This window comes from Choloepus didactylus, chromosome 7, assembly GCF_015220235.1.
Source record: "Choloepus didactylus isolate mChoDid1 chromosome 7, mChoDid1.pri, whole genome shotgun sequence".
Taxonomy (NCBI): domain Eukaryota; kingdom Metazoa; phylum Chordata; class Mammalia; order Pilosa; family Megalonychidae; genus Choloepus; species Choloepus didactylus.
In genome coordinates this window covers 16,958,801-16,985,439 of record NC_051313.1, presented here as the reverse complement: position 1 = coordinate 16,985,439, position 26,639 = coordinate 16,958,801, and the positions used below count along the sequence as shown (strand labels likewise).

The following is a 26,639-nucleotide window of genomic DNA, read 5'->3' as shown; positions in this document are numbered from 1 at the left end:
CACAGACCTACACTTTATTTTCATACTTCCACATGGTACGTAAACTCTTCCTTGGTAATTAGAGGGTTTCCAAGTACTTTTCGGGAACTAGAAAAATGACAAGCAGAAAAGGTAACCTGCACCTTTCCTTGGAAGACCAGGCCTTGCCCCACACCTTTATGGAGAAGAGAACAGCGGCACTCACTAAGACATCGTTTCACTGTTAGTTATTTCTTCTTGCCATCTGAAGCATGCCTTTGCTTTGTGCCTCTTCTTACACTGGAATCTTTATAAAGTCTAAACTGCATCAATTTCTATTCTGATAATATAGCACCAAGTTAATTAAATAATTAACTAATAAAACTTGCCAAGTTCACTTCAAAAAGAAATCTTACTTTCTAAATTAAATGCCAGCATGCTTAGCAATCTATTTCTCCCATTTGCCTCACTCGAGCCCCGCTTACACCACTAACCAGCAATATAAAAACAATGCATTGAAAACATTTTAAAAAGAAAAAAAAAATCCTTTGGTCTACTTTCCATGTACCAGATTGGAAGAAATAAAAAGACTGCATAATTCACTAGAGATAGCCAAAGGAGAATGACAAAACACAATATAGACTGGCTTATTCGAGGGTTGGAAAACTGGCTTTGGGGAACTTGAAGAAAACAAAAAAGGCAAAAACACTGACAGCAGCCCAGCTGAAGAAAGGCAGGCTGGAATCTGAGACACTGAGCAAAGTCCCCCATGGCTGCGCTGATATTTGTGGCATTCGTTTTTGAGGCCAAAACATGACATTTCTGGAGGCCTCTCAACTTGGAGGAATTTTGTGCAACTGCTTACCCAGCAGATTGCAGTAGATGCCACACACCACTGCCGCTTCATAAATCCCCATTCCTGTCTCCGTGCAGGCCCCTCCACACAGCAGTTATTGTGTGCGTAGGAGACAGGGATGGGGAGCACACAATGCAATCCATACATTACAGCCTTCCAGCTATGTAGTTTGCACAGCTCTAAACAACACTATGCAAATACAAAAGGCCAAGGAAAGAAAGGTATGCACAGAGCAAACACAACAACGATCCATTGTTAGGGGGAGCCAGAGAGATCAGATAAACCATATAGAGGGGGAAAGAGTGTTTCAACAGCCTGAGGCCATGAGTCATCAGACAATTCTTTTCCTACCCATTTGGGTGAGTGGTGAACACACCTCTGTCCATGTGTTCAAAACCCAGCAGAAAAAGGAGTTTCCCAGATCACTGATGAGATTTAAGTTTGAAAACATTTTTTCAACTATTAAAGAAGAAAGATATATGCATACATATGTATACACACAAACATATCATACATTATCAGATTTATGGAAGCATATAAGTTTCTTATAAATCACTATAAAGAGACAAACTTTTTCTTACATAGGATTCCTTAGAAACTCGATTATAAAAGGGAAGAGAGGAAGAAGAAAAAACATCTCACAGTTTATTAAAGTACCTGTACTACTTTCCATTCCGCAGGACTCGGGATTATGATAGAACAGTGGAGGAATGTTGCAATGTCGTTGATATGAATGGCATAAAATACTATTCAAATGGTTTTAGGTGCTAGAAATAAAAATTAAAAGGCAGCCACTTAAAAATAAAAATCAACACTAGGCCAGAACAGACTGCCATGGATACCTGCCACTAACCGCATCCTGCAAAAACTGTAAACCAAATCTTAGTGAGCTATAAACCCAGAGGCTGGGCCTTAACTAAAATCACATATATAACTAAGTCCTCAGGGACAAAAGAGTGTGGCTTTCTCACTCGTCGTAAGTTCGTGAGCACAATGCTTCGAAGTCTATCCAAGTCTAAATACAGTATTCAGATGGCATGTTTTCTACCCCAGTCAGCTGGGTGCTGAAATATTTCAGAATTCTTAACTAAGCACATAAAATTCATCTCATAGGCAACCAAGTTAAGTTTAGATGGCAAACAAGATAGCGAAATGTGTTCCATCTTTATGGTGTGGCGAAAATGGCAAAAACATTAATAAAATCCTGCTGCCAACATTATTAACAAACAAACTGTAAACCACTAATTTAAGCCTATGGCATGGCTTTCTTTTAAAAAGCACATGCAATTTTTAGGCTAAAAAGAAAAGACATAAACCTTTTACTATTTCATCCATAACCACATAACTATACCCTGTATTCCTAAGGCACTTGTAGTTTTTATTTCCTGAAATCCAAGATGTTCAACAGTTTTCAGGACACCAAAATCAACCAGTAGCCCCTTGAAGAGGCCTTGCATCTTCACCTGCAGAACAGGTGTGCAGGGGACAAGGCCGGGAACCAGTTTCCACTCCTCTCACTGCCTACACCCTGGCTCCAGGGTGAATCCACAAGCCCAGCTCCAGAATGGAGCTGCAGAAGACCTCAGAAACCCTCAAAAGCAATGGATCTTGAAGCCTAGTAAGCAAACCATATTTGTAGATGAAATGTAAATACCCACCAACAAACTTAGTACATGGAATAACCACCATTTTTTTTTTTTTTGGCTTTAACAAAACTGTAAGGAATAACACACCCTGTCAGTTCTAATATGTATCAGTTGCTCTGACATACATAAGATGTGATCCTGCAGGAATCCCTTAAAAACCTTCCTTTGATAATAAACATTTAATGGAATAGTACTGTGAGGAACAACAGTTAAATCTTTATTTGCTTCAAGTGAGTAGTTGCTAGATACCTGCCATTTCTCATATGCAAAATCCAACTATGTTTCTACTCATAGCATTTCTTTTAGTGGCAAACTAAATAAACTGATCTTTGACATTTCTTTTTTTGATAACCCAACACTATGGCCAATATCCCCTCCAACAAGGGGATAGTCCTTGGACAAGGGGGTGGGTTTATTCAAAATTTCAAGATAAAGTGCATTATTTTTAAATTTGGTAATTTTTTTCTTGCTTGCAAAAGTACTAAAAGTTCAATTTTTGAGTCTAAGAGTGTTCTTTAAATTACCAATTACCATGGTTATGTAAATGGTATGTATTTATACTCTGGACCTTCCATATCACTAAGTTATTGATGTTAAGTAAGAACAGTATTGAGAACTTATCCAAGTCATAGGATTTAGGCATTTTCATCATAAGAAAACTGAAGAAAAATACACTCAGGGTTTTAAAACATACAGATAATAACTGCAGCTAATCTTACTAAACCCTTACTAAATCAGGGCATTGCTCAGAACAAATCATAAGGAGACAAATTCAGTCACTAATTAGGGATTTAGGAAACAGCTGTCCAGTGAGTCAAACCAAGCAGACACCTAAATAAGATCTCCTGCAGTCTTGTTGTAGGGTCTCTACTCCACTCACCCCCATATCACTATGGAAAAATTCCCCACCAGTCATAATATTATTTCAGCCAGAAGGTGACGGATGAATTCACCCTATCCATGGGGAGCAGATGCTCTGCCGGGGCAGTGTACCCCTGCCTCTCGATGCCGTTCTTAGTTCTGGCTGCACAGATGCTCCGGCCCCACATGAAACCCACTGAATCGGAAACTTCAAAGGTGGCACGTGGCCATCTGTAGTTTTAAAATCGTACTCAGGGATTTTGATGATAAAGCAAGGTTGTTAGCAATGCCAGCAAATAGCTCCTCTCCCTCTCCCAGAGTAGAGACGATCTGCCCTCTCCCTCCAAGTCCATCCGGCTTTCAGTTTTCCATCTGGCTAAGTCACATTCATGAAGTGGACTCGTCTTTCACACTTTTCAAAAACCAGGACCATGAAATAATACATCAATCCCTCAATTTTTCACCTAAAATCCTTAAAGAGTGACTGATTCACATGGCCCAGTAAAATAAAATGTATCGGATGATCTTTAGTGACAACTATATTTGATCCTATCTTTGAGAAAGAAATCACCAGGTGGAAAAAAATGGGACCGACGTCTGACCACATATCTTATCACAAAACAGGCCCCATTCGTACCCCAGCCAGGAGCGTTTGAAGTATTATTTAACAACTGACCTAAGTGTAAGTCTATTATTGTAATGCAGAATAATCTTAATCACTTAAGCATTTGCTTTATTGGGGCTGTAAAACAGGAACAGGATCAGGTACAACAGAAGGGTCTTGCTGAGTTCCCCAGCAACAACAGCTCTCTTAGACCTCCCACCTGAATTTCTGATTCTCGAATTTGACGATGAGCAACTTCTGAGCAATCTGAGAAAAAAACACATTTCATTTTGAGATATTTCAGTGTTTAAACACTTTTCTGTTTGAGGCAACAGTGTTTCCATTCAGCTTGACATTTTTCCAAGTAAAAGTTCTTCATTCCTGGCAGATGACTGTTTTGGTTTCCTAGGCTGCTTGAAGCAGACACCATGAAATGGGTTGGCTTTAACAATGGGAATTTATTAGCTTACAAGCTTACAGTTTTGAGGCCATGAAAATGTCCAAATCAAGGCATCGGCAAGACAATGTTTTCTGCCTGAAGACCAGCTGCCAGCGATCTGGTCCCCTCTGCCACAGGGCAAGACACAAGGCAGGCACTACTGGTCTCTCTCTCCTTGTCAGGGTTTCACTGACTTCAGCTTCTTGCTTCTGTGGTTTTCTCTCTCTCTCTGAATTTCTTTCTCTTATAGAGGACTCCAGTAAGAGAAATAAAACCCATCCTGGGCCACACTTTAACTGAAGTAACCTCATCAAAAGGTCATACTTAACAATAGGTTGACACCCACAGGAGTGGATTAGCTTTAAGAACATGATTTTCTGGGGGTACATATAGTTCTAAACCATGGCAATGATCAACAAATTACAGTAAAACAAAACAGAAAATGACAAAAGGTTTTCTTTGTTCACCATGGGGTGGCAGCTGAGTGAATTTTTAAGGCCTTGCTTTCTACTTAAGACACAACTACACATAAACTAATACAACTATATGGGGTGGTGGTGGATATGATGTATCAGAGAGAAACACGCGGATTCAGAAGTAGGGAAAGGCATAAGTCAGGAAGGTTTCAGTGAGCCAGGCCCTGAGGCAAGTCTCCCCAAAAGGCCACCTTATCTGCGAAGTACCCACCTGAGACCCAAAGACACCAGAGCCAGCCCTGTACCCACCTCGCAAACCGCCTTCGTTTCTTCACTTCCCTTGCCTTCACTAGTGAAGAGCTACCAATTATGATTCTTTGGAATAAAACGGCATCGTCTTTAACAATGCAAACATTCTTAGAAGGCAATGCATCCATGCATTTACTCAAAGCTGCTGCATTTGAGCAGCTAAGAATTCTGGTTCTAGAGGGAGAAAAAAGGAGATAGAAAGCACAGAACATTTTTGTATTATAATACCACAAAGGAGTAGATAACATCATGGGACTAGGAGCAGTAAAGTCTAAAGAAGAAAGACACCAAGAAACAGGAAAATAATATGGAAAAAAAAAAAAAAACAGGAAGATTTTAAACTTTGGGCCTGTGTTAGGAAAATGGGATAGAAGTTCTGTCTTCGGTTCAAAACAGTGTCTAAACTTTTACAAACTGACCTGGAAATCCAACCATTGTTTATGCACTGTTTCTACGGGGAGACATATTTTCCAAATAAAACCTTTTATTGATTTATAACCTGTAGACCTGTTCATAAGCTGGAAAATTCCTTTATAGTGCCTCTCGGTACTATGGATTCACATATTCAGATGGTCAACTCAAAGCCCTCCTGTATTATTGTCACAAAATGCAGTTTCTGCCAAAGACATGTGGCATCTATTTGGAATTTGGAGTCTTTACCAACAGAAATGATATTTTTAGATGGCAAATGGGTTTTCAGACCAATCATTCCCCTTTTCAACCTCAAACCTCATCCCCAAGCCTATTAGGTCAATATACACCCCAAATATATAAATACTAACACTGAAGCCCATAATAAGGTTTCCAACAGAATTTGGGTAACCGAAGTAGAGACCCAGGAACTAATGTCTAAAATATATGAAACAATGGTAGAGGGAGAGAAGAAAGGGTCAGGGCAGAAAGAGGGTGGGGACAACAAAAGGCTTGAACTTATCAATATGTCCTAGTATCACTTGGAAGAAGGGCAACTGACCTAAAAGCACACCCATTCCTGACCTCCTGGCAGGGGGATGGATTCATCCTCCACACTGGCTTTGGATCAAGTCATAGTGGGTTGAAAACACCAGTTAACTATGATGATACAATACACCATGTTTTGAATTTCATGCTCAAAAAGACATCTTCTAATTATTATCGGCCATCATTTGATGACTCTCTTATTATGAAAGATACAACTGACTGACCAATCAATGTAAATGCTTCATTCTTCCTGGTATTCTCTCTCACTGCAAATTCTTTACCTGGCATTCTAAGGTCTCTACTTCCAGGACTTGTCAGCAAGGGCCAGTTTACCTCTGCCTGCCCGACAGGCATGGTAAGTGAAGGTCTGTCCATGCCCCAAGCTGAGGAACAGACCCTGCACGGTGGAAACTCCACCACGCCCTGCCTGGGCATCGTACTATTCTACATCAGCACTGTGAGCATCTCTTCAAATCTCAACTATTGTAATTATCTCCTCAAATTAATGAAAGACTTTGCAAAGAGAGTGGGGGAAAACAGGAATCAAGTTCCTTTTTGACATATACAGTAAGATACACCCAGTTTTCAAAACATTAACATGTTGAAATGAGGAGCACTTTAAATTTGAGAACTCGGGTACCAATGTAGTGCCTTCAGCTTAACAGCCCACCATTCCTCCACCAGTTCCTGTGAGATGAAATGAGATGATAACAGAAACATTCTACAAATTAGAGAACTTTATAGAAATGTTAACATCTGATGCTTACCTTAGTTACCATATCCAAAACAGATTCTTACTGTTGGGAAATGAGTTCTGAAACCCAATCACAGATATGGAAATGAATTCGTTCTTTGTAGCGAGCAGTTTAAACAGGAGTCAGAGGAGACTAATTTTTCAACAGTATCACCGATGCTTGGTTCAGTTTGATGGACAAAGTCACAAGCTCTTACCCAAACAAGGTGGATAACAGGTGAATTGTACCTATTATTTGCATACATATTTTAAGTAGAATAACATGCAACATTTCATCCCTTCATCTACCATGACCCACTGAACACACTGCCCAATTAAACACGTATGCAAAATATAATGGATTCTCAAGATGCCTGCAGGAAACAAGGAAACAACAGAATGTAAACGAATGAAAAGCACCTGCAAGAAAGGACTGAACTTTGTGAAAACAAATGCTACAAAGACCATCACGACCAATTAAACATCTTTCTACAAAAGACATTTAGAAAGCTTATCGGCAACTTCAACAAATGCTATATTCAGGGGGAGGGTCTGCTTTATTTCAACCTAATAATTAAACAAGCTTTTTACCCAAAATTTGCTAAGAAAAGAGACCTAGAAGGCAAACTTCCAATTAAAAATGGCAGATTGAGCACACACATTTAGCTTTGCTCCCTACAGAAAAGCTATTCTAAAATGTAAAAAATATGGGCGTGTATGTGTGCACATGGGTGCACACACATGGACACATGCATTTGTTTCTCCCCAACACAAAAGAAAAGAGAAAAGGAATAGAATCGAGACCAAATTTTGGAAGCCTGAAAACAGACTGAAGAAGGTAGACGTACAGACCATGCACTTACAATTTGCTCTTACATGCACTTACAATAGATCCCCAGTGATGGGGACCCATTTCTCCCTAAGATTTAGTAGAAGCTAAATCATCTGAACCCAACAATACACTGGTATCGCAAGGTGGGGGACGACCCATAGTTAAAGCCAAGCTAAGGAAATCTGGGGCCAAAATGGACAATGTTTGCCAAGCAAATTGTGGCTTGCTTTTAACAAAAGCTTAATGCATATTTTATTACATTATTCACATATAAGGAAACAGGCATTAAAACCTTTTCTTCTAACCCCAAATGTCTCCATTGGCTTTTACTATCTTACCATATCCAAATGAAAAATGTAATAGGCTGAATGTTGCACGGTTTTTCTCAATATATCATTCTTCAAAATACAAGAGGTTCCTCTCTTCAATGAAGACTCATTTACCCACTCCAGCCCATAAAGGCTTGCCACTTCTGTACCTTTAAATCAGTTATCTAAACCATAAACTGTACTTTATCGGTTAATATTCACTTATGTATACTGCTGTTTCTTATGTTAAGCTTATTTCTTAAAGCATCATAAACAACTAAGGATAATAAATGCCTCATTACTTTTCTTTCTTCTTAGCACAGGTAGGAACCAAACTAATAGTTTGAACAAAAAATATTTCTGAATACGCAAGACATATTTAAGACTACTACCTCTAGACCGAGTTTTTAAAATTCTGTGCAAATCTGATTTCCTTAAGTTTCCATTTTTCCTAAAAATTATATACCATCACTAAGGTAAATCAGCAACCCAGTCATTAAAATAATTTTTAAGGACTGAAAATCCAAGTTCATTTTGGAGGTTTTGTTTTGTTTTGCTTTTTAAAGAGCAAGACTTGGCATACGTCAGTGAAGAAGTATAACCTCTTAAAAAGAGACAGAAAAGTGACTACAACTTTTAGATAAGTGAGAGGCTGGTATCAAACTTCCAGCCAGAGGGGCACACTCATTCTTTTAAAGGACCCTTTTTTAAAGCTGCTAAGCACCATTACCACTGAAACATTTCAAAAACCCTAAGCAGCAAACTTCTGTAGGCTAGCACATTCCCTGTAAGCAATTTTAGCATAGAATGAATTTTGACATTTGATTCATACAGGGTTTCTGTGCTACAGAAGAACAGCCTGTGAGAACATTCCTATTTGATCCACTTTAAACTGCTGACAGAAATATGGAAGGAGACATCAATGAATAAAACAAATAGGTCATGATAAGACTCAGATTGTTTCCACTCTATGTGAATGACTAGACTGATGTACAAAATCAGGTTCAATGTCAAAACAGGTTAAAATGACATCTTCAGGAAAAAAAGCACAAAATTACAAGACGCAGTTCATTTAATACATAAGATGGAGCTTCTGTCATGAGGTGCCTCTCCAGAATAATGAGAGTCTTTTAAAAATGTAATTACGATTAGGGGTTACACTCCTAATCATAATTTTTCTAACAGATGATTCAGATAGTCAATATGTAACACTGCCACAGAGCATAAACAAACCACTACTAAAATAGCAAGCTGATAGATCATTATCAGTGCTTTAATCATTTAGCCACCTTGCATGAATAAATTCTTTTTCTGAGTAATCAGTGCTTTTTATAGACTAAATTTTATTGTAATGTTATACTGTATTCAATTTCTACAAGCTCCAAATGTTAACATATTGTATTATAGAGCTGTAAATACAAATGATAAATTCTGCCCATGTTTGTACTGGGCCACAGAGTATGCAATCTACTGAGGAGATGGATGAAAGGAACGGCCCAGGCTCCAGCTCCCATGAGGTGAATTAAACACTCACAGGTACAGACGGGAGGCTCAAATCCCTGTCCCCCTTTTGCCCAGCACATATTTTCACAGGAGGTTGGGGGATTGGGGAGGGGATGAGGTCAGGGAGGGGAACATTTGCTGCAAAGGTTTCCTGACAGTTGAGAAATAAAAACTATGCCAGTAACATCTTCTCTAATTTGCTCAAAAGACGACAATAGTAAGGATAAGAGACTGGAAATAAACAGTTAATGAGAAGAGGCATACTGACCACAGTGGGTTCCACAAATGAGTTTTTGGGTCATCTCACTAGATGAACCCTGATAAGGAGTTTAAAAATACTTCAATTCTTTACATATTTTAGAGTGAGAAAAATGCGTCTAAAAAAATTTTAAAGTACAAAATTTATTCTGAGAATGATCTTTCCCACCATCCCTAACCCTACTCAACCCTGAGATAATCTTCATTCCAAAACAGAAAAATAATTCAGAGATCTGGCTCCTGTTCTACCACCACCCCCTGGTTGGAGGGGAAACAACTTCCTTGGTGAGTGCCCGTGGCCTTCCCTTGCGTGGCAGCAGGCCAGAAAAGGGGCCAAGAAGAGACAGATGGTGCCTTCCCATGGGGTCAAGATGGTGCTCACAGCCAGAAGCTGCTTTCACATGGCAAATTCAAAGCTTTTAAAATACCACTGACATGGGAGCAAAAAAAGGTACTCCCGAGATACTGAAACTGAAGACAGAGAGAGGAAAGCATGTGGTAGAATCTCTTGAATGTTGAGAAATAAAAACCCTATCATTCTTCGGTTTGCACAAGAAAAGAGGAGATGTTTTAGGAGGATAAGAGGCAGGGAATAGATGTTAATCATATTCTCCTTCCTGACTTAGCCCACCCAGCCAGCAGTGTGAGCTGCAAAGTAAGTCACAGAACTCCCTGGCACCTGGGGCTCTGCAATCCCCTCCAGGTGGAGAACTCCTAAAGGGCCAACATCACTCCACACTCACCTCCACATCCCTCTCAAGCCGAACAGTTTCACAGTCCTTTGAAAATATTCAAAATAAACTGTTTTTATATATTTAAACCCTTGAAGGATTTCAAAATACAAGAAGTTGAACTTTTCTTTCTAAGCATTTAACAAGCAAGGCAGGGATGGATAGATGTAGTGACTGTTGGGGGACAGAGGAGATTTTATATACACTCACATCTTTCTTTTCAAATTGGAGAGAAGAATTAGAAACGCAAACAAATGCAACCATTTAGCTTAGATAAGGCAGAAAAAAAGTTTTATAAATGTACAAAAAAGTAAAGGGAAACAATCAACTATCACCTTCTGTGAGTAGCAAAGACTTAAGTAAATGTCCTGCTAGGAAAGAAGAGAGTTTTTTCTCAAGGAACTAACAATACAGGTGAAAAAAAATAGTGTAAGCATGAGAAAAATCGAACAATGCAAGAGTTTAGCAGCTGTTCAACATAACACTACAAAGCAGTGCATGATTAACTGCCAAATGAGTGGTGTAATCAAGTTCAAAGTAAGAATGACAAACTCTGAGAGCTGGATATGAGTATGACATTAAAAGATAGACAGGAATCATGTGAATGGGGAAGGCAAAATGCAGAGATGGTATGACCAGAAGAAATCCAAGGTCTCCACTACTAGGAGGCATGGCACTGGAATTTTAAATTGCACAGAATATAGTTCTGCCAGTCAAATTGTTCCCAATTGCTAAATTATATTTAAATCTATCATTATTTTATGAGGTTTTACAGAGGGCCAGATCCTCTGCAAACATGTAGATAGTTGAAATGAGTTAACTAGTAAACCTCCTAAGGGTCAGAACCAGAGGCTTTCTGAAAGACCAGCCTGGGGGGAGAAAAGGAGATAAGCAAACCAAGTAAATAATAAAACACACTCAAAAGCAATGATATCAAATGGGATTTCAGAGTCCAGTATTCTATACAAAAAAAGGCAAGAAGACCTTGACACATTCTACTTTCCGATAATATTTGTACCCTCAGAACCCCGAGGAAGAGGCCTACACTCCCAAGGCATTGTTCACAGCCTGTTTCGCACATCCCACAGTGAGCAGAAACAATGGCCTCGATTCTCAGGCAAAGTCTACATGTGGGAACAACTTTCAGAAGCCAGAGGAAAATGTGAGCAACTCTAACTCAGAATGCACATCCACTCAGCCTTCCAAGGTCTTGAAGGAAGGTTCACATTTATTTTCAGACTTTAAAAAAATATACAGACTTATCAGCTGTAGTAAAACCAGCTCCATCCTAGAAATAGAGGAAGCAAATATTTTCATTCTTACTCTGCAATCTGAGAATAGAAGAAAAGAAAGGAAGTGACTTCCCCAAGACTCCCAAAGAGTCAAAAGAAAAGTAAACAGAGATCTCCTGACTTTATATGCATGGCTTCATATAAACATTACTGTATTTTTCCTTAGAGGAAAGAGCCCCACTGTTTTAGCACACTGAGTGTATAAATCCTTTAGCTGTGGTATCACACCAGTACTATAACTAAGTCCCCAGAATCTAGAATCCAGGAGACTCTCTAAAATTCTTTATAACTAAACTCTGGTGCCAAAGGAGCTTGTCACATACCATTCACATATCTCAAAGAGTTAAACATCAACATATCAGACACTGGAAATAAATTACAAAGTTTGCTAAGTAAAAAATATAATCCTAAAAGTAAAGGTTTTTATCAAAAAATATTTGAGATCTCAGTTTATGACTCATATATGATAAATAAGTATAGAATGTAAATTTTAATTTTCACTAACTACAATAAAAAAAATATTTAGGAAGATTGAAACAAATGCTCAAAGACCAGGCCTTGAGCCAAAATTAATGCATGGCTTAACAATAAACCTACTGTTACATAAGGCAAAAACAGCAATCAAGTCATTTCCATATATTTTTTCAACTATCAGCATTCATTAAAATACACTGATGTCCAATAATTATGCCAATTTATTATTTTCAACTTCTGGGAATCATGGCAGTTTTTCTGTGTAAAACATTTTTATCCGCTTAACACTAGAATATACTCTTTCCTCAAAAGAACGAAGACTTCAAAGACAACAATTAGTTTTTTAAATGGCACTGCCTTGGATCCCTGGGCATTCCTCTTCATCCGAGTCTAATTCCTGAGATTCAGAAGCAGAAATAGGCCTGGCTGGCCGCTGAGAGAAAGCACAGGGAAACAGGAAGCCATAAAAAATGTGTAAGAGGGAAAGGAATACGGATGGATAGAAATAATACCTGTAATACTTCAGGCCAGTAAACAGCTGGAAATACGTCTACTCTCCCTAACCAAATTAAAGTTTCTATTTCCCATACTGTAGTCACCATACTTGAGGGTTTGCAAGGTCATTATTAGCCACAGTTTCACACAACATACTTCCCCAAAAAGTCCTCAGACGCCAACTTCCTGTACAGAGCTACAGAAATCAGATAAGCAGCGTCAGCGATCACCCAGTCTGTCTAAGGTCAGAAATGAGATCAGGGAACCTGAGCATGCGAAACCCCACGGTTGCTGTCCTCTGAGCTCTGCTTCTGAAGACGGAATACCAGCAGGTCTGAAGAGGGGCAGACCCATAAACACCAGCCTAAGCAAGCAACAGCAGAACCTAAATGGGTATGAAACTTGGATAAAAGGGAAATTAATTAAAAGGAATGCAACTTCTAACTTCCACATTGTCATAACAATTATATAATGCTGAATACGGACTGTGATCAGATACAAGGCGAATGCTTACAATTTAAGTGAACTCCTGTTAGATAAAATTGGCTGTGGGATAATTTCGTTAAACTCTACACAATTCCCTTTTGCTTTGTACCTGAAAGGAGAAAAAGAGCTCACTCAACACGTGTTTTACAAGCTTATTCATGATCTAGTGCCCTCAATAGTTCATTCTTACGGTTGTATATTAAATAACCATTAATTAAATGAAAAGATACCCTGCCTGTAAATTAAAACATTGAAAGGAGGTCATAAAAACAAAGATTTAGACTTCTGGGAAGATGCTGGATTAGGAAACAGAGCATAATTCTCCTCCATGAAAAACACTAGATAAAGGACAGAAAGTGCTCCAGAGCAGCAGTTCCAGGGCTCCACCGGCTGGGCAGGGACTTCTACACCCATAGTGAGTACGTAGTTGGAGAGGCCGAGAGACTGCGGTTAAGACTGGTGAGTGTTCAGCCCAGAATACCACAGGGGAACGGGCGGTTGGAGCCAGCTGACAAGAGCAGAGGGGAGCAGCCTTCCATACACCAGGCAACGCCACAGCACTTGGCTCAGGTGACAACGCTTTGCAGACACGCAGCCAACAGCCCCTGTGCTGAGGACTGGAGGTTGGAGCAGGCAGACAAGCAGGGAAAGGGCAGCTTTCCACGCCCCATGCAGCCATTTTTTGCAGCTGGCTGGGAGATGACCCTTCACAGCCTCACAGCCGACAGCTCCCTTGAGGGAATTTCGATTTGGCAGGCTTGTGACAGCATACACTCTTCTTCCATGGAAGCCCGCAGTATGCACAGCCTAGAGCCAGGGGCACTGCACATAAGTATAGTAAGTACTGGGAGCCCTTCCCCAATCCCAGGGACTTGTGGCACACGGTAGACAGAAACTGTGAGGCGTCTGAGCTGGAAAGTGACACACACAACTCTGCAGCCCCAGAGGACTCCACCTGCAACCCCAAGAACAGCCGGGACCACTGTGTCCTGGAGCAGACTCCCAGACAAACAGCACAGGGCACGCCCCCCCACCCACCCACCCATAGGGCTGTCAGTCCCCAGTGCACAAGGAAAATTGGTATACTGATTGGACTTCCACATGGTTTGGACCCCCACTCAGTGCACAGATGAAGTTGGGGAGAACTGGCTTGAGGGTAATAGGTGGCTAAAGAGCCCCATCTGCTGGTAGGACAGAGAAAGTGCATGCCATTAAGCTATATCTCTGCCAAATTATAGATTAATGTTCAAATAATCCTGCATATCCTAAAAGAACCCTATCAGGATAAGCAAATGCCAAGAGGACAAAAACAATAGAAAATTATAAAGCATATGAAGAAACCAGAAGATACTGATAACCCAAACATCCAAATTAAAAAGCCAGAAGGGACACAGAACTTGCAATTAATTAAAGAAGTACACACAAACATCAATGTCATGGCTCAGGATATAAAGGACATGAAGAAGATCCCAGAAGAGCATAAAGAAGAATCTGTAGGAGTAAATTAAAAAATAGCAGACCTTAAGGAAATAAAAGATACTGTTGATCAAATTAAAAATATTCTTGAGATTGAAGAGGCAGAGGAATGACAGTGAACTTGAGGACAAAGTGATGGAATGCAAAAGAACAAAAGAATGAATGGTAAAAAAAAAAAAAAATTTGAAATGGGTCTCAAGGAAATGATAGACAACATGAAGTACACAAATATAAGAATCACTGGTGTTCTAAAAGTGGAAGAGAAAAGTAAAGGGCTAGGAAGAGTATTTGAAGAAACTGTTGGAGGAAAACATCCCAACCCTTGTAAATGACATAAATATGCAAATCAAAGATGCCCAACGAACTCCAAATACAATAAATCCAAATAAACCCACTCCAAGACATATTCTGATCAGATTATCAAATGCTGAAGAGAAGGAGAAAGTTCTGCAAGCAGCAAGGGAGAAGCAATTCACTACATGCAAGAGAAACAACATAAGACTAAGTACTGACCACTCAGTGGGTGCCATGGAGGCGAGAAGGCAGTAGTATGACATATTTAAAATTCTGAAAGAGAAAAACTGTGAGCCAAAACCTCTTTATCCAGCAAAGCTCTCCTGCAAAATTGAGGGAGAGGTCAAAATTTTCACAAACAAATGCTGAGAGAATTTGTTAACAAGAGACCTGCCCCTACAAGAAATACTAAAGGGAGCTCTACCAGCTGAGGAAAAAAAGGAGAGAGAGGTCTGGAGAAGGGCACAGAACTGAAGAGTATTAGTATGGGTAACTTAAAGGAAATAGAAAGAGGGAAAAAACAGATCTGACAAATAAAAAACAAAGGATAAGATGGCTGGTTCAAAAACTGACTTCACAGTGATAACAATGAATGTGTATGAATAAAACTTTCCAATTAAAATATATAGATTGGAAAAATGGATTAAAAAATACGAACCATCAATATGCTGTTTACAAGAGACTCATTTTAGACCTGCAACACATAGAGATTCGAAGTGAAAGGATGGGAAAAAAATATTCCACACAAGCTACAGCTAAAAGAAAGCAGGAGTAGCAATACTAATTTCAGATAAAATAGACTTTAAATGCATGGATGCACTGGAAACAAAGGACACTACATAAAAATAAAAGGGACAATTCACCAAGAAGAAATAACAATCATAAATGCTTATGGCACCAAATCAAGGTGCTCCAGAGTACATGAGACATACATTGGCAAAACTGAAGGAAGCAACGTATGTTTCCAAAATAATCATGGGAGACTTCAATATGACACTCTCTCCTATAGACTGATCATCCAGACAGAAGACCACTAAGGAAACTGAGAACATAAACAATGTGATAAACAAATTAGACTTAACAGACATATATAGAGAGCATTACATCCCAAATTACCAGGATATACATTCTTCTCTAGTGCTCATGGAACTTTCTCCAGGATAGAGCATATGCTGGGGCATAAAACAAGCCTCAATAAATTTTAAAAGATTCAAATTACTCAAAGCACAGGCTCTGACCACAATGGAATGCAACTTGAAGTCAATAACCATCAAAGATCTAGAACATTCACAAATATCTGGATGTTAAACAACACACTCCTAAACAATCAGTGGATCAAAGAAGAAATTGCAATTTTCTAAATATCTAAAGACGAATAAAAAGGAGAACACAATATATCAAAACTTATGGGATGCAGCAAAGGCGGTATTGGGGAAATTTATAGTTCTAAATGCATACATTAAAAAAGAAGAGCTAAAATCAAAGAACTAATGGAACAACTGAAGAAGCTAGAAAATATCAGAAAACTAATCCTAAAGCAAGTAGGAGAAATAAAAAGGATTAAAGCAGAAATAAATGATACAGAGAACAAAAAAACAATAGAATAAATAAAACCAAAAGTTGATAAAGTTGATAAAATTGATAAATCCTTAGCTAGACTGGCAAAGGCAAAAAGAGAGAAGACCCAAATAAACAAAATAGTAAATGAGAGGGGGGACATTACTGCGGATCCTGAAGAAATTTTAAAAATCATAAAAGGATACTATGAACAACTGTACACCAACAAACTAGACAATTGAGAGGAAACAGATATTTCCTGGAAACACATGAACAAACTACACTGATCAAAGAAACAGAAGACCTCAACAAACCAATCACAAGTAAAAAGATCCAATCAGTCATCAAAAAGTTTCCAGATGGCTTCACAGGAATTTTACTCAACTTTCCAAAAAGAACTGACACCATTCCTATGCAAACTCTTTCAAAAAATTGAAGAAAATGGACCACTACCTACCTCATTTTATGAAGCCAACATCACTCTAATACCAAACCCAGATAAAGATCCTGCAAGAAAGGAAAACTACAGGCTAATCTCCCTAATGAATACAGATGCAAAAATACTCAACAAAATACTTGCAAATCCTACAAAAGTGAACAGATACACAAACAACAAATTGCTTTATTATGTACCCCTCCAAAATGAGATTGGACATCTAATAAACGCATGCTAATCAAGAAGGGGAAAGGGGGGTAAAACCAAATGTGTCTGTAAAACACTTAGGGATGATTTCTTAAAAACAAAACAACAACAACAACAGCAACACACACACACACACAAAAATAAAGTTGAGGGAGGAAATAAAGACAGTTCAAGTAACAGCCCAAAATTAGATGGCACAATAAAGCCACACATACCAGTAGCCATATGAAAGAAATGGCCTAAATTCACCAGTTAAAACAGAATTCTCAAATGGTTAAAAAGCAACTCTCCTCCAAGAAAGACATAAGGACACAATATTTAAAAGTAAAAAAAACTTTAAAAGACATTTCAGACAAATCCTAACTAAAAATAAACTGGTGTGGTAATATTAATTTCAGATAAAATTTAAAGTACTAGAAAATGGTAAGAAGGAAATAAATAATCCAAGAACATACAATTCTGCAGAGACATGCATCTGATAACATAGTATCAAATTTTATAAAGCATAAACTTTACAGAATTACAAAGAGAAATTATCACATCAGCAATCAGAGATTTTAAAATATCTGTCTTAATAACTGATAATACAAGCAGGTAAACAATTATTAGAGATATAGACAACATGAACCACATAATTAATACAGCTGACCAAGAGGACAGACCTGGACACCTGTACCTACCAATGAAAGGATACAAAACACAAAAAGAACTCATATAAAAATTGACTACATATTGGGCTACCAAGTAAGTCTCAACAAATAACACAGAATCCCTATTACACAGACCATATTCTCTGACTACAAAGGAATGAAACTGGAAATCTGAACATAAGAATAACCCCTTATTCCCACAAGACATGCATACACACACACACACACATTCAGAATTTGAAATCACACCTATAAAGAAATTCAGGTCAGAAACATTACAGACAGGAATGAAAAAAATTAAGAACTAAATGGCAAAGAAAGCACTACATTTCAAAGCCTGCGCAATCAACAAGAGGCACTTAAAGGGAAAATTGGAACCATGAAAGTGTGTGTGTGTTTTTAAGATATCCAACTTAAGAATTAGAAAAAGAACTAAGGAATCCCAAAGAAGAGAGAGAACAAAAACAAACAAAATTTTACAAAATAGAAAAGAAACAATAGAAAAGATAAACAAAACCAAGTTGCTTCTTTGAAAACAAAATAGTAAATCTATAGCAAGGACAATCAAGAAAAAATTAAAAGGCACATAAGTAACATTAGAAATGAAAAACATCAAAATTGAATGTACAAGATTAGAGTATTATGAACAACTTCAAGCCAATAAATTTTAATTAGATTAAATATACAGGTTCCATGAAAAAAATTACTAAAGCTGACTCAAGAAAAAATACAGATTAGAATAAGAAAAATGAATCAGTGAGTTAAGGAAAAACCTACCACCTACACTCCCCCTACCAAAAGGCCACCAGTCCAAAATAGTTTGAAAGCAAGTTCTACCAGATCTCCAAAAGACAATTTATAACCCCTAATTTATCCAAGTTTTTCCAGAAAACAGTAAGAGGGGAGCAACTGTATGAGGTTAATATATAATCCAGGTACCAAAACCTGATTAAGGATAATAAGGAAAAAAAAAAAATTAAAAGTAATACAAGTAAAAATCCTAAATAAAAATAATCCAAAATGAATCCAGAATCATCATGATCAAGTAGAGTTTATACCAGGAATTCAAAGATGGTTTAACATTAGAAAACATAAATGTAAATTACCACATTAACAGACTAGAAAAATATATGATCCTCTTACAACTAATGCAGAAAATGCGTTTGATAAAATCTATCACCTATTCATGAGTAACTATTAGAAACCAGAAAAAGAATGGCCTTAATCTGATAAAGAGTATCTATTTTTTAAAATCCTGGAGCAATCCTAGAAACCTAAATAGAACTTATTAAAAGAATTCTCAGCCTCATGAGTTGTACATTGTACTACTGTTTCCACATATTCAGTAATTCACTTCCCTCTTTCTGTGAGAGGATAATACTTCCCAGCCCTATTGTCATCAGCCTTGACCATGTGACTTATTTGACCATGCAGTGAAGGAGATATATACCACTTTCAAGAAGATTCAAGAGCCATAATATGGTCTACCTCTATCATGAGACTATCATGCCCCAGGTACAGGCTCTTCAGTCTTGCTCCAAAACATGGACATGTAACACGAGCAAGTATTACCAAAAAGCCAAGTTGTTTGTTACTGCAGTATAAACTACTGCAGCATAAACTACTGCAAGTTTATAGTGATGAAACAAATGCAAATTAAAATACTGAGATGGTATTTCATACCCATATGATTGGACAAAATCTGGTAACAATAAACGTTGATGACAGTGGAAAAATTAAACTCAGTGGTTGCTGCTGGGAATGTAAAATGATACAACCACTTTGGAGATCACTTTGGCAAAACCTCGGACAACTGAAGAAGTAAAATTGTATCTAAAACTCTCGTACAAGGAAACATTTTTCCAACAGCATGTGCTCACTTTATGTCTAAGGCACATTTTGGAAATTCTCACAGTATTTCAAAACTTTTGCATTATTATCATATGTGTTATGGGATCTGTGATCAGTCATCTTTGCTGCTGCCACTGTAATTGTTTTTAGGAACCAAGAACAAAGCCCATTTAAGATGGTGAGCTTAATCGATAAATACTGTTGTTCTGAACTGCTGAACAGAGTGGTTGTTCCCCCTCTTTCACTCTCCTTGGCCTCCCTACTGCCTGAGGCACAACAATATTGAAATCAGGCCAATTAACAAATGCGCAATGGCCTCTAAGTGTTCAAGTGAAAAGTAGAGTCACACTTCTCTCACTTTAAATCAAAAGCTAGAAATGATTAAACTTAATGAGAAAGGCATGTCAAAAGCTGAGATAGGCCAAAAGCTAGGCATCAACTGTTAGCCAAGTTGTGAATGCAAAGGAAAAGTTCTTGAAGGAAATTAAAAGTGCTACTCCAATGAACACATGAATGGTAAGAAAGCAAAACAGTCTTATTGCTGATGTGGAGAAAATTTTAGTAGTCGGGATAGAAGATCAGACAAGCCACAACATTTCCATAAGCCAAAGCCTAATCCAGAGCAAGGCCCTAACTCTCTTCAATTCTATGAAAGCTGAGAGAGGTAAGAAAGCTGTAAAAGACAAGTTTGAAGCTAGCAGAGGTTGGTTCATGAGGATTAACTCAAGACGCCATCTCCATAACACAGAAGTGCAAGGTGAAGCAGCAAGTGCTGATGTAGAAACTGCAGAAGATATACCTAAGATAATTGATAAAGATGGCTACTCTAAACAACAGATTTTCAATGTAGGTGAAAAAGCCTTCCATTGGAAGAAGATGCCATCTAAAACTTTCGTAGCTAGACAGAAGTCAATGCCTGGATTAAAGAATAGGATGACTAATGCAGCTGGTGAGTGTAAGTTGAAGCCACTGTTCATTAACCATTCTGAAAATCCTAAGGCCCTTAAGAATTATGCTAAATCTACTCTACCTGTGCTCTATAAATGGGAAAATAGAGCCTGAATGACAGCAAATCTGTTTACGAAATGGTTTACTGAATATTTTAAGCCCATTGTTGAGACCCACTGCTCAAAAAAAAGATTTCTTTCAAAATATTACTGCTCATTGACAATGCACCTGGTCACCCAAGAGCTTGATGGAGATGTACAAGATTAATATTGTTTTCATGCCTGCTAATACAACATTCATTCTGCAGCCCATGGATCAAGGAAGAATCTCAACTTTTATGTCTTATTATTTAAGAAACACATTTCATGTGCATTGTTCATATGTACATTGTTTTTTAAAGACAATGCTTTTGCACATAACAGACTACAGTATAGTGTAAACGTAACTTTTATATGCACTGGGAAACCAAAAGATTCATGTAAACAGCTTCATTGCGATATTCACTTCATTGCAATGCTCTGCAACTGAACCTGCACTATCTCTGAAGTATGCCTATATTTAAAGAATGATAGTGAACAAAAATAGATTTAAACCATAAAATAAGCTGGTCAACTTTGGGATGTAGTCATTTTAAGAACTTCAGAGATAAAAGGGACCTTCTAGATCATCTAAGTAATTCTACAATTATTCTACAGATGAAGAAACTGAGGCCCACAGAGCTTGAGTAAACGACTCAAGGTCACATAACAAGCTATCATCAAAGTTGGTTCTCAAAATCTAGACTCCCTGACTCCCAGGATAGGTAAGAAAAACGGGATATGTGGTTGGATACATGTGGTTGGATACAATGTAACTGAAACAAGTTCAGAAAACTATTCTATTCTTTTCCTTATTGTTCCCTGAAACATTCTGTCTCCCTCTCCCTCTCCTTCCCTCCCTCCCTTCGTCTCCCCACCCCCAAGCTCCCACCCTTGCTCAGAAGGGACAAGAAGGGACTGTTAAAACGGACAGAGGAAGAAAAGAAAGCTTTAAGGATTTTTAATCCTGTTTTGCCATTCTCTCTATCCTCAAATGGAAAAATAGAAAACTTCATTTTCAAGTACGTTAGAAAACAGGCAAATTAGAAAACTACTCTTGAGACACATAAAACCTTACCACAAAATCAAAATTACTTAAAGATGTGAAAGAAAGAGGAAGGAAAACAAAGTGTATCACCTATTCCATGCTAGACTCCAGTGCAGGGTAACTAAGGCTTTGCGATACATACAGGTCACCCCAATTTAGAAGGCCCACAAATTTAAAATAATGTTTTCTAAAGATTGTGAGAAATCTAAGTTTCTTTGCCTCTCAGTAAACAGCTCCCCACAGCTCCAGCCCTCAATGGAATTTAGCCTCAGTGGCTTGGTAGCCAGAAGTGAAACGAAGGGAGCCCGACAACTTAGAGCAAACCCTATGTAAATAGAAGGGGAGCAGCATGCTCTACACGTGCAAACACACACCCCAAAAGGCACATCTTCAACAATTTGAATGTGTTTTGTGCTGCCTGACCTGGGCTGTTATCAATAAAGAACAACTTGGCTAAACTGGTTCCAGCATGTGCTGTTTATTTAATCCCTGTAACATATCAGCTAAGTGGATTACCCTCCAGTATTCATAGATAAATTGATGCCCAAGGTAAAAGGTGGAAAGCAGCAGGGACACGATCCAAATCCAGTGCTATCTGGTGTTAAAGACGACGTTCTTTCCTCTGAGTCACAGTCCCAAGCCTACTCTGTAACTCTGGCAGCTCCTAAGACTTCTACTTTTAGCTACACGACTGAAGCAAAGATTACTTGGATATTTTAACAGGAACTTTACTACAAAGATAAAGTAAAGGACCATGATTTCTTCATCTTAGTTCCCTCAGCATCTTGCAATATAACGCATATGCAAATACATAATAAACTATTGTGCAAGAAGATAGACATGAGATGTCTTTACCAAGCTGAATACTTTCATTGTTAAAGTGTAACTTCTATTTGTAATCAGAAAGAATGCAAGGAATTAAGAAAAAAATGTTTTTAATATTTAATAGATCTGAAGACCAAAGAAAAGGCCATTGTATAGAGACCATATTAGACCCATTAGTCCCATGTGTAGCAGATAACAGTTTAATTCAGTGGTCAGGTTCACAAACTCTAGAATCAAACTCCCACGGCTGGAATCCTGGCTCTGCCACTCACTAGCTAGACCTTGGGCTGGAAACCCTGGGCAAGCGGGTCCCACTAGAACACTGGGACTCCCAATAACACTGCCTACCCGGTATAGGATTCTTATAAGAATTAAACAAGATTCTCCATTCAAAGCTCCTCATTTAACATTAGCTACTAGCATATGTCATGTAAATGAAGTAACTTACTGGTGAAAAGCAAAAAAATATATATATATTTTTTGGATAAACGTAAAATTGTGTTGTTGGATGCCTTAAAAAATAAAAAAAAAAAATGGCTTCTATGAGTATTAATGCTAGTAAATTAAATGTTTTGCAAATCATGGGTGTTTTTTAATTGAATGAAACCAAATGAGTGAGCTAGTTTGGCTGAATATCTATCTGCCCTGCCTATCCTTAAGGGTCAGGAAATCACTGTGACACAAATGTTGACTCTCTTCTTATGTTTTCGTCTTCTTTTTTTTTGTTTAAATGAAAATCTGTAACAAACTCGCTTTTAGAAACTTAGTAAATCTCAGATATACATTCACTGTACCATGCCACAAATGGGGGCCACCTGTACTTTTGCTTTCACGCCACACACCACGTTAGCTCTCTACTCAGCAATCTCTCACCTCCACGTCACAACTGTGCTCGGTGCCATCCAGGAGGGTCACTCTGCACTGGACAGTTTTGGTCTTCTTGGTGGCTCTCTGAGACGCCTTCTCTGCTTTTAGCTCATTGGTCTGCACTTCCTTGGTCTCCCTTTTCGCTGCTTCTCCTTCTGGTTTGTCTTCCTGCATTTCCTTTACCTTCTCCTTTTCCCTCTCCTTACTCTCTTCTTCAGCAGGCTGTTGAGGAAAAATATCAAATTTGTACTAAAGTTAACCAATCTGCAGAAGACAATATATTAAAAGGAAGATCTCTGATAAGAAATATGATCATTATTACAACCAGTGTAAGTTTAAGATTTTAAAAGACTTCAAAATTGTGCTAGACAAAGGCACTGAAAGAAGGATGTGTCCCCACATCTCCCCTCCCCCAACTCACCCGCCCACTTTCTCATTTTGCTGATTTGGTTATTTTGTCATTACATGAGCAAAAGAAACTACCTCCGGCAACCACAATTAACATCTTTTTCAAACAATAAAATTTCCAATTAAAATCTCATATACCACAGCAAAACCTAAGCTTCTTCAAGCAACCAAACAGCACATACACAATTCTACTTCTTACTACTCACTGAATACAAAAACAAAATTGAAGAGGTACAAAAACACCCAGTTTAAAGGGAGAGGTAGAGGATTCTGAGAGCTTTAAAAGGAACAGACTTTTTTTTTATTATTATTTTGCATATATCGATTTTTTTGCTTTTGTTTTTATTATTTTGGAGGAAGAGAAAGAAGTGGAGGGGAGGGAGGAAAGAGAGAGAAGAGGGAGACAGAAAGACAGAAGACAGAAAGAAAAGAGAAATAATGGGGGAGGAGGTGACAGGGGAGGACCAAGCCCCATATTCCAGACACATTAAGCCAAAAGAGCATTTCAATACAAGAAAATCTGGAAATGATTCAAAAGCAAGCAAATCCTTTTCCTTATGTGATTATGCCATTAGGCTTTCATTTCTAGATAATCACTTCCCAAGCATACCTGTGTCTCAACACTGCTCACTGAAGGCTTTTCCTCCTTGATGTCAACCTTAATCGCAACTGTTTCTTCACCATCACCCTTGGCCTGTTTCCCATCGTCTTGAAGAGATCCCTCTTTATCTGAGATCTGTCCTTCCACCACAGCTTGGGTGGGCTCTTTTTTATCACCTCCATCTTTGGCCACTACTAAGTTATAGGACTTTTGTTTCTTAAGCCATGGCGGTATGAATCGAGAAATACCCCTGCTCTCAGAGGGCTCCTTCTCTCTCTTCTGGCGGCGTGCACCACTTTGGCTTTCAGCTACAGGAGGTGACTGTGAACCCTTTTCTTCCTCTGGATCAGATGACGAATTCTGCTGATTTTCTGCTGCTTCTTTAGGTTTCTCCTTGGTTGCATCTGCTTCCAACTGGTCAGACTCCTTCTTCACCTCAGACGCGGAGCCTACTTCCGTAGTCATGATCACAGCTTATGCTGCAAACAAAACAAAAGCAAAAATGGTGTTTTACAAATTCTTCCAATTTCAGTTTGGAGGCATGGGGCAGGGATAAAGAAGGGTGAGAAAGGCAACACCAGAAAGATGATGGGAAAACACGCAAGACGAGAAAGGAGGCTCACAGCACAAGAGAAAATGCTGATTGCCACTCTTTATGTTTCAGAATTCTCTACCAGAATCAAAGAACCAAACCTAGCATCACAGCAGGATTAAATCTGATTCTGTAAGGAGAGAACTAAAAATTACCAGGGGTCCTAGAAAGAGTGAGTGTTTTTATTTGGTTTCAATTAGCCATAAACAATACCTGTCAGAAGAATAATCCAATTCCGTTAAAGATTCATGACAATCTTTGAAAATGACTAAACAACATGAATGAATTCTGTGAATCACTATTTTAACTCTGCCCAACCCCCAATAAGTAACTTATATGAGCTCCCCCCTAAAAAGAATAGCCTATTTGGAGGCATTATTTGACCAGTACTCACAAGTGAGCTGATGGACTGAAATTGACGACAAGCTGCTAATACAGGGACAGAGGGCACAGCTAAACCAGAGTTAAGCCCCCCAAAGTAGTCACTGATCAACACTGTATTCATGACACATTTGAGTTTTAAGAACCTCAGAGCTGATTAGCGTTGCCCATCCAAATGAAGTTACAGAGATGACTAACTGGGTTGTGAATACCCAACTATAAGAGTGAATATAAGTATGTAAATAAGCATATTCTTAAAATAGTTTCAAGAGACCAACAGAGCTCAAAACTAAACACTACCTTCTTTGCTGATAAAATGGTTTTCTTGAACAAACTACCACCATCTACAAAGCGTGATTAGAGCATACCCACTTACCATAATTATAGTGCCTATAACTGTCAAAGGTTCAGATGTGGACAAGTCTTTCAACTCCCACTAAATGGAAGCTCCCACACTGGAATGCAAACACTCCCACTAAAATGAAAGCCCACGAAGGTTAGGATCTTTGTTTTATTCACTGCTATGTCCCCACCATCTAGCCTGGCACATATGAGGTCCCCAACAAATATTTAGTAAATGAGTACTGTTAAATCATCTAGTCTAAAACCCTCACTTTATTTTACAAACAAGGAAACGGAGGCTCAGAAAGACTAGATTTTCCTGAAATCACAAAACCAGATGGGCAAAGCCAAAACCAGAACTAAGATGTCCCAAACTCTAGCAATACTCATTCCACTAATCATTAATTACAATCTCCTAAAATCCATCATTAGTATAGTTATATAACATGTTAAGTAAAAACCTTTCTACTCATCATCAATCAAAAGAACACTGCTGTGAACAGTCAGCCCATTAGGCAAGCATGTGGTTTTGACACGATTACCATGTTGGCATGCTCCATCTGGGTTGATAAAAGTGTTCATTATTGTAACCGCTCCATGAGAAAAGGCATGCATCATTTAACACTCAACCAAGCAGAAAACCATCATCAATAGAGGATCAGTACTGCTTAGGTAAGGAGCCGCGTTACATGAAAACCATTCTTTTTCCTTATGTTTAAAAAGGAGGTAAATTCCAAAGTGGCTGTCTCCATCACTGGCCTAAACTACCTACCAGAGACTACTATCTTACTTAAAACACTGGGCTGTAATCAGAGTACTAGAGGAAACAAAGCAGAACAGACACACAAGTCTACATATTCATATAAAGAAGTCCAAGGAAGGGGTTCAAGCTATTTTTGGGGGTTCCAGATGTTTCCT

The 26,639-nt window shown here is 38.4% G+C and overlaps 1 protein-coding gene across 14 annotated transcripts in view; it reads right to left on the bottom strand.

Annotated features, from left to right (window-relative positions):
* EPB41L2 (erythrocyte membrane protein band 4.1 like 2) overlaps positions 1 to 26,639 on the bottom strand; it is a 229,245-nt gene that overhangs the window by 106,624 nt on the left and 95,982 nt on the right. For all 14 annotated transcript variants that reach the window (XM_037844854.1, XM_037844858.1, XM_037844861.1 and 11 more), the window contains exons 2-3: positions 24,416 to 24,885; positions 23,404 to 23,619 (exon numbers count right to left, since the gene is read on the bottom strand). In XM_037844854.1, coding sequence (XP_037700782.1) covers positions 23,404 to 23,619; positions 24,416 to 24,871 — 672 coding nt within the window. In that variant the 5' untranslated portion in view covers positions 24,872 to 24,885. The remainder of the gene's footprint in view (positions 1 to 23,403; positions 23,620 to 24,415; positions 24,886 to 26,639) is intronic.